The sequence below is a fragment of the Apis florea genome, unplaced genomic scaffold, assembly GCF_048593485.1.
Source record: "Apis florea isolate Af1SG1 unplaced genomic scaffold, ASM4859348v1 contig_2293_pilon, whole genome shotgun sequence".
Taxonomy (NCBI): Eukaryota; Metazoa; Arthropoda; class Insecta; order Hymenoptera; family Apidae; genus Apis; species Apis florea.
The window spans coordinates 2,488,456-2,503,835 of NW_028256554.1; the positions used below are offsets into that span (position 1 = coordinate 2,488,456).

Consider the following 15,380-nt stretch of genomic DNA (forward strand, 5'->3'; position numbering starts at 1 on the left):
CCGCTTCCTCTATACCATGTTTTCGTTTTCTTTTTTTTTTTTTTTTTTTTTTTATGGGTCACGAAATCGGGAAAGATAATCGGGGGAGCGGGTTAACATCTTGATATCGAGCGAAACTCGGAAGGTTACGTTGGTAGCGTTACGTTATGATTTATTTTGAGGGATTCTGTGCTCAGACGTGTTGCTGTCATGCGCGTGGCATATTTCAGCGTTATTTCGACGACGGAAATTCGATACGCGCCGTCGCGTCGTCGGGACAGCGAAATCGGAGCGATCGTCGCCCGTCGACGTCGGTTTATCGAAAATTTATTCGTCCCACCGACATGTGACTGGCTCTCGCTTTGAAGAGAACCGACAGCCAACGAGCATCGTCACTGTTGACAAATGAAAGTTACTCGATATTGCGCCAATAAAATTCTATCCGCCCAATAAATGCCCGCTCCCTTCGAACGCGCGCGCCCCCCGAAGAAATTCATCCCTTTCCAACCAACCGTCTATCCGCGATTTTTTTCTTTTTAATTCTTCCCTTCGTTTCGATCATCTTGGAGAGTATATGCTCGCTTTCGAACGGTTGACACGGTGAAAATATCGGGTGAAATAATTTGGGCAACGAAGAAGCTTTTGGCGTAAAGCTATCGGAGGAAATTCGGAAGATTGGTTGGGAAAAGTTCGAAAGCGAAAGGGAGGCGCGGTTGAAAGGGCCGGTGTGGATCCAGGTGCATCCATATTTCTTTGGGGCACGGAAGTGTGCGCGCGCAAATAACTCTTCCAACAAGTTTCCGCGAAGTTGCGAACGCTTGTTCGCCGGAGCGGGTATTTACATACTCGTTTAAAGGGTACTTTTCGATCCACGCCTTCCTCCACGGGAATCGTCGATCTTCCCGAAGAACATTAGCCGTTTCGGGGAATCGAGTCGAAGGAAGTCGTTTCAAGGTTTCTTCCCCATGAATTTTAAAATCGTTTCCTCGATATCGATCGTCCCTGTATTTCTCCTATTCTCGATGATGGATTTCGTGATGGATTTTTCGAACGCAATTTTATGCAACGATTAACGATCGCTTCTTCGAAAGCTAATTCCTTTTATTTTTTTCTTTTTTCCCCACTCGAATATTCGGCGGAGGAACGGTCGAGGCGGGTAGAAAATTAAGTTTGCCAATGGTGGAAAGTGTCGATGGCGGGGACGATTCATATTCACGGGTAAACCGATAAGGCGTCGAATATTTCCATCAGACGCCTTAGGAGGTGGATCGGTGTTCGAAGAGAGAGAGGAGAGTGAGAGGCGACACCCCACTCGATGGCACACCGGCAATCAAACTTTTCCGTAACACAAATCAGATTTCCACGACGGCCGGTCGCGCGCGGTCGGATATCACCTCTTCCCGATTTCCTTCTCTCCCGATCGTTGTCGCCCGGCTCCTTGAATATTTATCGCCAGACTCCAGTCAGGCTCCACCTGCTTCGCGTATCTTCGCCAACAAGGATCGTCCCTTCCTTTTGTTAAACGCGAGGAAATGAATAGTCGAGGATTACGCGCGTAACGTCGCGTGAAACGAACCGATCGTTCCTCACGTACCTCCCCCTCCAAGACACGTCTGCCTCGTCCTGGACGCTACAACACCTATAACAACTTACAATATTTCAACGATATTTCACAGCCCTCGTGGGATTACTTTTTCGCGAATTTCTCTCTCTCTCTCTCTCTCGTTTAGTGCGCGCAACCCTTTCTTCTCCTTCCTCGCGTTGTTTCATCTCGTCGCTGGTCCGTTCCAGTCTGCACTCTCTCTCTCTATGGCCGATAAATACGCGGCTTTTTTCATTGCACTTGTCACGAGCCGGCACATCGTCCCTGCCTATCCACCACCTCCCCTTGCAACCCACTCGCTGCAACCAACCCCGCCGTTGTACGCGCCGCTGATGGACGAGGAGCCGGGCCTCATCCCCCTTCTATATACATCAATTTGGCGAGTTGGCGCACGTATATATATATATATAACGAGGCGCGTATATCGAAGGGACGGCCGGGGTGATATTTTTCCCTAACCCCTCCCCCCCCCCTCCTCGATTTCGCGTTCCCTCGGTCGATGTTTCCTTTCTGTTTCGTTCTTATCAATTCGAGCGTAATGTGTCTGCAGGATGAAACGCGTAGCGTTTCGCAGGATCACAAAGAGAGCCGAGCTCTCGTCGGCTCAAGGACCGTGAAGGGGGCTCGGTCCATCTGTAGCCCGCAATTTCCGCCTTTGCCCGCAAAGTTTCGCCGCCTTTTCGCTTCATTTTTCTTTCACCCCCCCCCCCCCCGCGGATCTGCCGCCTTACGGCTCTCCTTCACGGTTTATCGTGAAATAAACTCGGGGCGGGGGAGGAAAAAGAGGGGAGGAGCCGAGTTATCGCGATTCACACCGCCTCCTCCTTCGAGGCTCGTCTCTTTCAAGCGAGCGAGACATCATATACATTTACATTTTTGGACTGGTTTCTCGGAAGAAGAGGAAGAGGAGGATGTTCGAAGGAAAATCGTCCACTTTTTCGAGATGATTGTCGCTTCGATCGAGAGAGAATTTTCGGTTTGGCAGAGGATGGGCGCGAGGGAATGTCCGGTTTCCTTTTTTCGAGCGAGCGAAACTTTGGACATACACATATTTTTGGACTGGTTTTTCGGAAGAAGAGGAGGAAGAAGAAGAGAAGGATGTTCGAAGGGAAATCGTTCGGTTCGACAGAGGACGAGCGCGAGGGAATGTTCGGTTTCTCGAGTTTCGAGCGAACGAGAGTTTGAACGTACATTTTTGGACCGGTTTTTCGGAGAATGTTCGAAGGGAAATCGTTCACTTTTTCGAGATGATTGTCGGGAGAGAATTTTCGGTTTGGCAGAGGACGAGCGCGGGAGGGAATGTTCGATTTCCCGAGTTTCGCACGGGACGGTGTTTGTTGCGCACGCGATAAAACGGCGGAAGCAATTCAATCAGAGCCGGGTAGCTGCTCGCAGCTGAGACATCCTTTCCCTTTCTCTCCTGGCCTCTCGCGCGCGCTCCAACTCCCTGATCGTTTCCCGGCATCCCGTATGATTTACGGGCACGGGAACGGGCACGTACGGCCACGTTAAGTTAAACGGTCTTCTCACGCACGCACCGTTTTCCTCCACTTTGTTTTTGCCCGCTCTATAACCATGTGGAACGAGCGCGCACGGGGAAGGTTATTGTTCTCGGAAGTTCGAAAGGCCGAGTCTCTCCTCCCGTTTTCCAGTTATGCTCGTTTTCAATCGATTCGCGATAAATTGCTCCTCGCCTCGTGCACACAGATCCTCAGAAATTTGTCGCCGTTGTTTTCTTTCTTTTTCTCTGTAAGAAATTGAATCCAATTGAAAGTAAATTTCGAATTTAACACGTTTTGCGAATATACGCGAAATTAATTGAAATTAAAATTACAAGCGTGAAGATTGTGCAAAATTGAAAAGAATAATCGAGAAATTGTTCGATCCGATTTAAATCGGACATATATATCGATATAGTGTCGATAAATCTCGAAGTGATCGGGATATCGAGGATATCGACGCGGACGATTACAAATCACAAGCGTGAAGATTGAATAAAATCGAAAAGAGTATAGATAATTTTTTCTTCTATTTTTTCTCGATCGAGAAATTATTCGATCTTTAAATCGGACATATATCGATATAGTGTCGATAAATCTCGAAGTGATCGGGATATCGAGGATTATCGATTAGGAATAGGCGAGATGGATAGGCGAGAAAAGGGAAGGGACTCCACTCTTGATTATCTTGAACGAAGTGCGGATATAGAGGAGGGGAGGGGAAAGGGTGCGAGAAGAGAAATGCGCGGGAAGCGGGGGGAAAATGCGGGAGGCCGGTGAATACGTGGACGGGATTTTTCACGAATCGATTATGGCAATTCAATCAGGAAGAGGGAGGAGGGGGACGGGATGGGATGGAGCGGGGCGAGGATTTGTCGTTTCGACGCGAACGTCGGGATGCGGTTTATCCGGGACTACCATCCGCGCCCTCTCGGATGTTCTCCATCCATCCCGCCGGAATTCTCCCTGTTTTCTTTCCGTTTCCGGCTAGAGTTGGACCGGAGTTGGAGAGAGCCGCGAACAAGTGGCTCGAAAATAGTGGCGAGTGGCAATAAACCGAGAGCAATTTTTTTTTCTTTTTCTTTTGAACCTGCGAAATTGCATCGTTTTTCATTTTTCATTTTCCTTCCCCCCTCCCCTCCCTCCCCCTCCCTCCCATCCCTTTACATTTACTTTAACGATTCACGGATAAGCGTGTAATTCGTGAGAATTATCGAAAAAGTTTTGATATCCTTATTACTTATCTTGGAGAAACCAGCAGACCGAAAATTCTCGAGGAGAGGGATATATATTTCGAGGGAGAGAAGCGCGAGCTTGATTACGTTTCTCAAAGCGAAGCGACCTCTTCTGGAATCGACCGGAATCCGCTCCTCGATTACTTTAATCAATTCCATCCGTGTCGTGGCCCCCGTCGTGACGAGGAATCGTCGCGAGCAAAGGTCGGTGTATATTCTCGGCCACGTAGATGGGGCGTGTTCGGGATCGCGTGAGTCTTTTCAAAAGTTTTTTTTAATCCGGGCAGCGTATCAGTCGGTTTGGCGCGGCAGATATGCGACCTTGCTAACGGCCCCCGACGTTTAAAGCGCGCTTCGCGCCATAATTTCCTTGATTAAGTCGAGATACGTGGCGAGTTGCCAAGGAGGATGGCGAAGGGGTGAGCCGAGTGTCCGCTCGCTCGTAAATAACATCGCGAATTAAGCGTGTAATTTCCGTGCGAAATTACGACCCTGCTCTGCCGCCCCTCCTTGCGCTCCTCGATACTTTCGTTACGATACGAGAGGGAGAGAGGTGTACGAGAGAGAGGAGAGGGGAGAAAGATAAAACGAGGAGGGAAAATTTATGAGCGTGGCGGCGAGACGCGAGGCACTGACGGGTTCCGTCAACGTCGGACACGGTCAGCGACGTATGATCGATGCCGCTGCAATCGGATTACGCGCCAACATTTTTATAGCGTTCGCCGTTTTAATGCCTCTTAACTCGTCCACTTTGTCAGCGGAAGGGAATCGATACGAGGGGAACGGTAACAACGGTAACGTTGATTCTACTTGCGATCGAAGAGCAGATACGAGAGAGGGATGGATCGAAAAGTTTTGCCTTCGGTTTGGATAAAAAAAAAAAAAAAAAAAAAAAAAATGGAGACGCCGAATCTTTATGAAACAACAACAAGTAGGAAGGAAAGAATCTCGTTGAAATGGATTTTCGTCAACGTCGCGGTTTTTGTAATTCGTTCTTGTAAAACTTTCTCAGACAGATGACGGACTTCCTGAAAGCTGAAACGTTTCACTTTTTCTTAGTTTCTTTAATCTCGAAGAATAATAATTATTAAGAGAATCTAGGGAGAAAGATTCGTCAATTTTTTTTTCATGGAACGAATTACGAAAAAAATTAGACAAACTTCGTAACTAACTGTTCATGTTCTCCCCTCCTATTTATTTCAACGCGCGACATAATTTTTTATCGACGTGACAAACGAGTGTGACAGATTTTACAAATTACACGATATTAAATTTAATTATTGGTGCATGGTGGCAACGATAATAATCGCTTTCGTGAAGCGATAAATTTTCTTTTTTTTCGCAATTAGTTAACCGTTTTACCCTTGCCGGCCGATCGCCGATTATAGACACGCTTTCGAAAATGACCTTTCGTCGAAGATTGAGAACACGCGAGCCACCGAGGTACGCATCTGTTCCTCGTGATTGATGCGTAGATTGCGTTTGCGCGATGCGCACCTGCGTCACACCGCGCCTCGTTTTCGCATTCTCGAAACGTGGCATGGGTTGATGAAAGAAGAGCGACCGATTTCCTCCCCTTTTTTTCTTCTTCTTTTTCCTCTTTTTTCTTCCCCTCGAAAGGGGGGAAAAAACTTTCGCGTTCACTCGAGTGTCACGGTTCCTCTTTGACGAACAATTCCCTTCTTCGAGAAGAGTTGCACTCGATTACACGTTATCGCGTTCGATTCGTAGAATTCCTCCTCGAATTGGCGAATAATTCAGAGCCGCCACGTATTCGTACGTTCTTCTTCTTTGCGCGGCTTACGACTTACGACGTAGAGTCTTCGTCAGAGTCTCTCTTCCTCCTCGCCCGGGAGAAACAAGTTGGCGAACAAAAGCTAATAAAATAGAAGAATCGTATCCACCTTCTTTCCTCTCGATACCATTCCGAGATATTAAATTTATGAAAGCAGCAGTCTGTAGTAGTTCGCAAGCGTCTACTACACGACTCCGTTTCACGAAGAGCGGGCGAAATAACTCTCTCCCCGATCCGGCTAAATATTAAAGGATTTAATTAAGCGGAGTCCATAAAGCGAAACAGAAAAGTGACGCGTGGATACCTATCCCTCCCTCCTCCCCTCCCAGTACACTTCCCCGATCACGCTGTTGACTCTGACGTCTGGCTGTCGCAAAGTATCCCAACTTCCTCCCTCCCTCCCCCCTCCCCCTCCCCCTCCCCTCCTCCGAGTCGAAACTTACTTTCCTCGTTTAAATATTTGACCGAGTGAAATAAGTTTCTTCTCGCGCGTATTTTCCCCGCGCCATTTTCGACGAGCACCGATCGAGGACCGGTCACCGCGTCCTCGAGTTAACTCGAACGAATCAGTTTTTTCTTTCTTTCTTTCTTTCTTTCTTTCTTTCTTTCTTTCTTTCCTCGTCGATCGTCGATTCCAGAAAGATCTGGATCGTGGTCACTTGCCACGCGTGGTCGAGCGTAGCGTAGAAAACCGAAACCCCGGTTTGGAAATCGATTCGTAAAAGTTCCGGTTCGTAAAATCACGGGAGGGTGGCTACGAGTGATCGAAGCACGCACAAAGTCGTGGGAGAAACGTGGGAGAGGAGGGGGAGAGCTCGTGAACGATGACTTTGCGGTCGGCGCTCGTTAACGCTGTGTATATCTCGTCGCTTGTCGAGGGAAAAAAAAAAAAAAAAAAAAAAAAAAAAAAAACGAAATAACTCTCACGACGATCATTCACGCGGCGCGATACGTTATTGCCTCTTGTCCATCGTTTACAATATACTTCATTCATTGAAAATCAATCGTCCGTTCCGAGTTATCGAAACTGCGCATATCGCTCTCTTTCTCTCTCTCCCTCTCTCTCTCTCTTTTACAGTCTCGACAAAAAACGAGGAGGAAATAAAAAAAGAAAATAGAGAGCGACTATAAAACCAGTTCCAGATTGTAGCAACGTCGAAAACGAGTATGGCAACACTTTTATTCGACCAGCTGCGCCGTACTCTTCTCTCTCTCTCTCTCTCTCTCTCTCTCTTCCCCTTCCCTTTCTCCCCAAAAATTTATCTCGACCGGCTGAGCCGGTCGAGCTCGGTAACGAATTTTTTACGTCGCGTCGTCGTACGTAGCATGCACGGTATGCTACGAGTCGCGTTAAAAAATCATACCATCATCCAGCACGATTGCCGGCGCAGGTATTCCGGTATCTTTTCGCGAGACTATTAGCCTCGGTCCATGAAGAGGCGAGGGAAACGGCGCGGATTATTCGGACGCGTAATACGGGCGGGAGCGAGAAGTTGATAACCGCCCTTCCTCCCCCTCCGTGTTCACGGTCCTTTCTATTTTTTATGACGCCCCACAGGGTGGTTGCGAATGCTTGCACGCGTGTACCGCAACGAGAGGAGGAGGAGGAGGAGGAGGAGGAGGCTCGATGGAGAAGGAGCGAGGGAGAGAGAGTTGGCTCTCTCGTTGGTATTTCCAATTTCACAGAGCGTGGGTTAACGAGGCCCGAGGGCTGGAGAAGTTAGGGCGACCAAGCCCCTGAACCGAGTCCTCTGCCCACCGCCAAAAGTGAGCCCTACGGTCCCACTGCGTTACGCTTCTTCACCCTTCTCTCTCTCTCTCTCTCTCTCTCTCTCTCTTTCCGGTGCGCACCGGGTTCCGGCACATTACCTTCGCTGATTACCGGCTTGCCTCGCGGAGTATGTCACCCAGTCACCCTCGAGACGCATACCTTCCGCGATCCACCGACCCTTTCCCCTCTCTATCTCTCTCTCTCTCTCTCTCTCTCTCTCTCTCTCTCTCTCTCTTCTTCGTATCTTCGAGACAAACGAACGAACGAACGAACGAACGACGTTTCCGCCTCCCTCCTGAGATTTAAGCCGTTGCTCGATTTCACACCGCGTGCCTCGCGCGTCTGTTACCTGCGAATTCCACGTCGCGAAGAGTTTATTAGACACGCGAGTTCCCGTCTCTCTTTTACCAGAGAACGAGCTCAGTTTATGGAAATTAAGGGTGGATGGATGGATATCGGTGGATAAATGTGTAATACGTGTATCTCGTGTTGGTGAATTTCAGAGCGGCCCAAAAGTTAAACCTCTCGTCGAGCCCGCACCGTCGACGTCGCTCGGGCGACGAGAACATCGGTTCCGACGAGCAACCGATCTTTCCCAATGGATACGCCGCCCTTCTTCTCAAATCTCCGCCACCCGCGCCACCTGCTCTCCTGCGGAGGATAGGCGTCAAGGAGCTCACCGGAGTCGGCAAGGTAAGTCGTCATCATCTTCATCTCATCATCATCATCATCATCACACCTTTCGAGCCGTTCCTTCGAACGGCTGATCCGTTCATTCGTCAGCCGGGGAGAAGATGGCGCTTCTTCTTCCGCGTACGGAAGGCCGGCAAGACTTCCGCTCGAGCGAAACGGTCGCTCGATCCACCACCGATATTCCATCGTATCGGATTCCAGCGGTGAGACACGCGAACGAAGGGGCCTCGTGCAGCGGAGTGCCGCGTGGAAATCTTGGCTAGGGCGGCCAAGATTTGAAATGCAGATGAGCGTCTCGCGCCGCTCTAAGCCGCGCGCCCACCTCTTCCCCTTCCTCTTCCTCTTCCCGCACGGATTTTCTTCCACCGCGTACACCGTCCTTCTTACCGCGATTACCCGCCCGCTTGAATATTCCGGCCCATTCGCAATGATTTTCACCCTCCCCCTTACTCCTCCATCTCCTCGCTCATCCATCGACGAGGAATAAGAGAGCGCGAATTAGTTGGATTATCGGGTGGATAATATCGGGTCGGGGAACGAGAGCGAAACCTCGTTTCGAGGCGTTGTTTGTTTTTTCCGAGGCGGGAATGGATCGAAAAAGCGTGTCAACGTTCGCAGCGTTGGCTCGCCCCTTTGTAATTGGCAGCAACGTGTCCTAGAAATTTCAGGAAACGAACGGTGGTGAACGTGAAAGGGGATGCTCGTTACGCGGCGCGAACCCCTCGTCGCGGAATAAAAGCGAAGCTGCTGCGCGAGCGAGCCGGTTGGAATTCTTGAAAATTAATTCGTGAGAAATAAGGGCTTACGTATTGTTTACCAGCCGGTGAAGCTAATTAAAACGAGATCGAGTTCGAGGGAGGTCGATGGATGTCGAGTGTGTCTCCTTTAAAGGACGAGAGGGCCATTGTCTTCCTTCTTCGCGAAGATTTCTCGAAGATCGATCATCGAAAAATGAAATTTTCGCGGGAAGAAGGGGGGAAGAAGACGTTGGGAGAAGTCGGTTGTAGTCGGTCAAAACGTGACGCGCGCTGCGACAATCAATTAGGAGTCAGAGGAAGGGAATGCGCTCGAGAAAAGTTTCCAACGAATTTATCCGGCGGTAAATTAAGTTTGTGAAAGGTGTAACACCACCTTTTGTGCATTCCTCCCAACTTTTCGCGCTTCCTTCCCACTCTTATCTCGTCTTGGAACGTGATGATTAAAGGGAGAAATTTACTCGTCAAAGTTTTCGAGGACGGGAGAGGGAGAGAGAGAGAGAAAGAGAGAGAGAAAATAATCGATACGAACGATTATTCCACGCCACGATTCGATGGACGGATTTCGTTTCTCCCACTTCTCCTTCTCGTCTCTCTTTCTACCCAATCTCCCCCCTCCTGTGATCTAATCTGTGACACGCGCGCTTTAATCATCTCGCGGCAAAGGAGATGATACAAGGCGGTGTATCGATGGAAATCGATTGGGAGAAAGGATCAGACAGTGTTGCGCGCCTACGAAAGGGTTTGCCCGCGTAATTATCGTTTCTGCGAGAGACGGCGCGCGTCGAGTCCGGTTGGCCACCTCACAGACAGTCGAATATTTAGTGTCTCTATGAAGAGAGTAATTAAACCGGCCGTTGGCGCGTCGAATACTAGCCAAACGCGGCTTTGCTTTGGCTTTCTGCTCGTTTAGTCGCGAGTGGCCGTCTCTGGCCCTGGCCTGTACCCGGATTCGCTCCTCTCCCTCTCTCTCGCACGCGACCGTTTTACCGGATGCAAGAGACTTTAACGGCCGTTCCTCTGCCCGCTACGTCTGTCGGTACGTCTGCTATTGCCCGTTGGTACTTTCGAGCCGGCCTGTCGGCTTCCAATTTGGCTTCCAGCCGATGCGACAAAGCAACCGCGCTCTGGTTTCATCATTTAAGTACAAACTCCTGTTTCCGTCCATCATTTTCTCGAGCAAATTGTTACCGGGGCTCGAACTCCGGTTTCTCGTTACTCTTTTTTTCTTCTTCCTCTTCTTCTTCTTCTTCTTCTTTTTTTTTTTTTTTTTTTTTTCTTTTTTGATATAATAAAACCAACTCGACAACTACTCGCCGTTAAAACGCGTGATCAAGAGAAATCGGAGAAGAATAATTTTCGCGCCGCGAGTAATTAACAGCTACCGTGGTGTAAGATAAAAGTAGGGGGAGGAGAGGAGAGGGGGAGGGGGGGGGGAGAGGAAGGGGAAAAAATTGATCGACGGTGGCGTTCTCTTCCAGATCTTTTCCACCCCCCCCCCTTCCCATCCCGTTGAATCGAGGCGATGAAGAGGTCCGGCTTCTCTCGGAAGGCAAACATTCCGATTTCCGGCGAATCTCGATCCAATATGCGACCCGTGTGCCCTCAATCTACGAAAGAAAAACGGTGGCCGGCCAGATTGGGCGGGACGGTGGGAAGCTCGGCTCGGCTGGGAAGATTCGGCCATCGGGTTCGACAAACGCAAAGTCAATAATCCATCGGCGGAGAGGGAGGAGGGGGAGCGTGATTTTTATGGGCTCGTACCGACCGTGTACGTACGCTCGTCCTCTTATTTTCTCTTCTTCTCTCCCCTCCCCCAGAAGGAACGAAGGAGAGAAAAGGCGAAAGGCTTTAGCTTGAGCGCGAGACGGACGGAGGGGGTTGCGGCCAGCGCGTCGTGAGACGAAATGAACCGTGGGTTCAGGGTTCGATTCAGGGTTCCTCGATACAAGAACTGGAACTCTCTTTACGAACTCTCGAGACAGTGTCTTTCTACTGCTACGAGAGACAAGGAGAGAAGAGGAGGAAGAGCGATACGAGCGTAGTTCGGAGATCTCTCCCCTCTCGCGATCGGAAAGGGACGACGGGGATCGGAAATGAAGTTTTAAAGCCGGACGAGTGAGCGGTTATTCGCGAGATCGGGGACGATTCGTTTCGCGTGGATAAAAGAAGGACTTTTTTTTTTTTTTTTTCGATCGAGTCTTGTTTATTTGCAAAGCGAGAAAGAGAATTTTCTCTCTCTTTCTCTCTCTCTCTATCTCTCTTGGTTCGAACGGTTTAAGACTTTGATCGTGTCGCGATCGTCCGATTCGATCTATTTAGAGACAAACGTCATCCACTTGATCGTGCTTCGTTAACGAAGTTCGTTAACGACGAGTCGAGTTTGGTTCCAATCAAACGCGATAATTCGTCCCCGCGTCGGATTATTCCGACGAGCCGAAAGGAATGGAATTTTGGCGACGAAGCGACGCGGGGGAGGATAGATTTATGGGGGTGAAAGTGGCCGTGGACAAGCGGCGTGGAAACTTTTCCCGGAAATCATTTCGCTAATTCGAGAGAATCGACGCGTGTAGGGGAACAGTGACCATGGGGGAAAGGAAAAGTTTTATGGGCCTCGTTCGATGCGCCTCGACCTATCCACCGCTTGCCATCCCTCGGAATTATTCATTTATTAATAGCCGATTCGTCCCGAGGATCGCTCATCCTATCCTCCGACTCTCCTTCCCTCTCCTTGCTCCTTGCGCATTTCCATGCGATGGAAGAAAACGACAACGAGAAGAAAATACGAGGTCCACCGTACACGGCATCGAGGGGGGGAGGGGAGGAGGATCGATCGATCGCAGTTACTCGTGGATAGACGCGGGGACATGCGCAATTTGAGAGCGGAGAAAGCTGGTGACCAGGATTCGCGTCGCGGTCACTGATTCGAAACTCTCGCACGCGTTTGCCTTTGGCTTTATTGAAATGTCCGGTCTTAGACCGGGACGGTCAAGACGGAGAGGGTTGAAACCCTGTCCGACCTCGGAATACCTAATCAGGACTTTTGATTTTCCCTCCCGATCCCTAAACTTTGCCTCGCCCCAAACCTCGACAGGACGAGTCCTGATCAATTGCGCGTATCATCGGTCTCGAACGGGGGAATCGACGATTCGTCTCTTTCGATAAATAATTCGGGACCAGAGTTTTCAAAGTGTTGTTTCCTTTCTTTCCTTCCTTCCTTCCTTCCTTCCTTCTTTCTCTCTTCCTTTCTTTATCGCTCGAACGTGAAGATTGTTATTACAGCGACGAAGAGAAACGAGTGTCCTGTCACCAAGCTTTTAATTCGATTTCCCGCGATTCCTGTCTAATGGAGGATAACAAACTCACGGCGAACAGGGTTATTTTAATAATGAATTAATCCGAGGGGCGTTAGAGGCGATGAGAAGACCGACATAGGGGTGTTTGCGGACAGTCCGTAGGGAGCATGGGTACCACGTGGGCCACGTGGTACCCACAGGATAATTGGAGGTCACTGCGGTTTTAGGGAACTCCTCCGGCCCCTTTCGAAACCAGTTCTACGTAAACCCTTACGTGTACGCCAGTTCGATTGCCGGCATTATCCGGATTCCTGATTCGCTTTGCTGCATAATAATTAAGGATTTTGCGTGGCCCGATAGAGTGGCCCTGTTGCCTAACGCAAAGCGGCGCAAGGCCACTCGGCTCCAATCGACCACGTCTTCCACGTACGAAAATTCGCTGGAAATTCGGCCACCGCGCTATCGATATAGATCAATTCCTCAAATTCTCCGACGAAAGTTTATAAAGTTTGCACGAAACGGCGTGCTTTCGAAGTGGAGAGATACGCAACGTTTCGTTTCGTAGAATCTGAATTCGTAAAGAAGAGAGCGAGGATAAATGATGCAAATATTAATTAGCATCCTCGATCCTCGATTGTTTTCCTCCTTCTTCCCAAAATTTTCAATTTCTCTATCATTGGGTGTGTGTGTTTCCGGCATTAGAGATAGCGACGAATTAAACAAAGTAAGCGTTGCCATTATTGGCCGACTATTCCTCGACTCATCTACTCGACGTCTCGTCTATTTTAAACCCGCGAGTAAACCACGATCGAAGCGTCGCCGAATTTCCATTTTTAAATCTCGAGATGGTAAAACCGTGGTGGTATATCGGAATTATTCGGAAGGCGGAGGTGAGTGAACCGAGGAGAGGAGATATTTAAAGATGCATCGCTCATCGTGGAAAGCAACCTTCTGATCCGCGTTCAGAAACGGTGAAACGCGTCGTGACGCGTGTACCGACGAGTGGCCTCGCGTATCTCCCCACTAATTGAAATTTCGAAACAAAAGGAGATTCGCGCGTGAGTGCACGAGAGGCCTAGATTCGCCGTTTCGAAAGCGAGAACTCGTTTTATCGCGCCATCCCGCCCCAGCCCGGGGATTCTATTTCGAAATGAAATTCGTGTTTAATTCAATTCTCCGGCCCGGCCGAGAAACCGTCGCGCATTCTCCTCTGTGGGCGGCGCCACGTTAAACAAACCGATTAATAATTACCTCGAAGCCGGCTACCGCCGGCTCTTCCCTTCTCGCCGCGGGGCGAAAAGCGGGAAGAAAGGAAGAGAGAGAGAGAGAGAGAGAGGAGAGAGGGAGAGAAAAAATTGCGGGACAAGCTCTCGTTTACACTCGTCGAACTCTCGTTGGTTGGATATCCGCCGATTCGAAACGATACGGAGGAACGGGTCGAGCGTTATTTACAATCCTCGACTCGTGCCTTTCGCGCTCGTTCATTATGGGCGATGCATCATCATCGTGATCGCGGATCCTTCTATGTGTATGTATTCGTAGATAGAATTTCGTATTCGATCACGTCTATCGCGTTGCCACGTAGTCACGAACGTATCGACTTTACCATCAGGAGGATTCTCTCTCTCTCTCTCTCTCTCTCGTTCCCTCTTTTTTCCTCATCTTTCCACCCTTCCCCTCCCCGTTCCCTCCTCCCCTAATTGTCGGGACGGGAGGAATACGCGCCGCGTGCGTCGATGTGGATGGATCGATGTTGCCGGATGGAGCCAAGTTTTACGATACCCGCGAAATTTCGCCTCTGGAACCTCGATTTTCCGGCCACGTATCGTAAAACGGGGAGCGATTAGAGAAGTTGGACTCTCAGGTTTTATTCGGGGTGGCGGCGTGCATCGAGTCGGTAATTTCAGGGGGAGGAGGAGGGGAGGAGGGTCGCGCTAACGCTTTCACCGCGTGAATTTATTCGAAATTTCGTGGCGGTGGCGGCGACGCGAGCCGCCGGAAGACGGTTTTACGAGGCTGTGAATTTATTAGGAACGAAGGGTGTGGTGGAGACGGGGACGGATGATGGAAGACACCGGTGGACCGCGTGTTCCACGCCGCCGGACGTTAGTTTTGACAGGCTAATCCGTAAAGGATCAAGCGCTCGCTTGACGAGCCATCGAATTATTTGCCCGGCCGAGTGTGTATATTTTTACGGGGGCCCCCGTCGCTCGTTGGCCACCTGCCTCGCGTCAAAAATTCCCGGCTGACGCGGGGCGCCCTCGTTCCAGCGAGGCAAACTCGCGACTTTGGCCCGCGGTCGACCGAGTGCCGCTTTTTATTCGGCAGCCGTCGAGTGAAACTTGGAGAGAGTTGGATTCGAAGAGATCACGACGCGGAATTTGAATTACGGCCGAGGAGGAGAATCGAGACTTTGATCTCGATTCCATTCGATTCGATTCGATTCGATTCGCGGGAGGAAAGGTTGTATTTGCTTTGCTTGATCGGCTGTTTTTTTTCTTTTTTTTTTCCTCTCTCGGCACAAATGAGAAATTCCAGAGAAAAGGATCGCGCGCCGATTCCACGTACGTAAAATTACAGTGAAATTCACGCAGCTCGTTTCGCTCGGTTCGAACGATCGAATTTTCGGGGTCAAAAGCGTGTCCATTGGAGGGTATTTCGAGGTGGCGTGTTTGATTCGAAATGGACGAGCAGATGCTCCTTGCTCGTCCTGACCTCGCGCACAAACCGTGTATTTCGCGTGCACGGGCTTCT

The 15,380-nt window shown here is 49.8% G+C and overlaps 1 protein-coding gene across 1 annotated transcript in view; it reads left to right on the forward strand.

The window, feature by feature from the left end:
• The window catches only part of LOC100863339 (uncharacterized), a 247,090-nt gene that overhangs the window by 148,307 nt on the left and 83,403 nt on the right, over window positions 1–15,380 (forward strand). Inside the window, 1 exon segment of the mRNA XM_086903552.1 lies at window positions 8,386–8,575. Within this exon segment, the coding sequence (XP_086759678.1) occupies window positions 8,386–8,575 (190 nt within the window).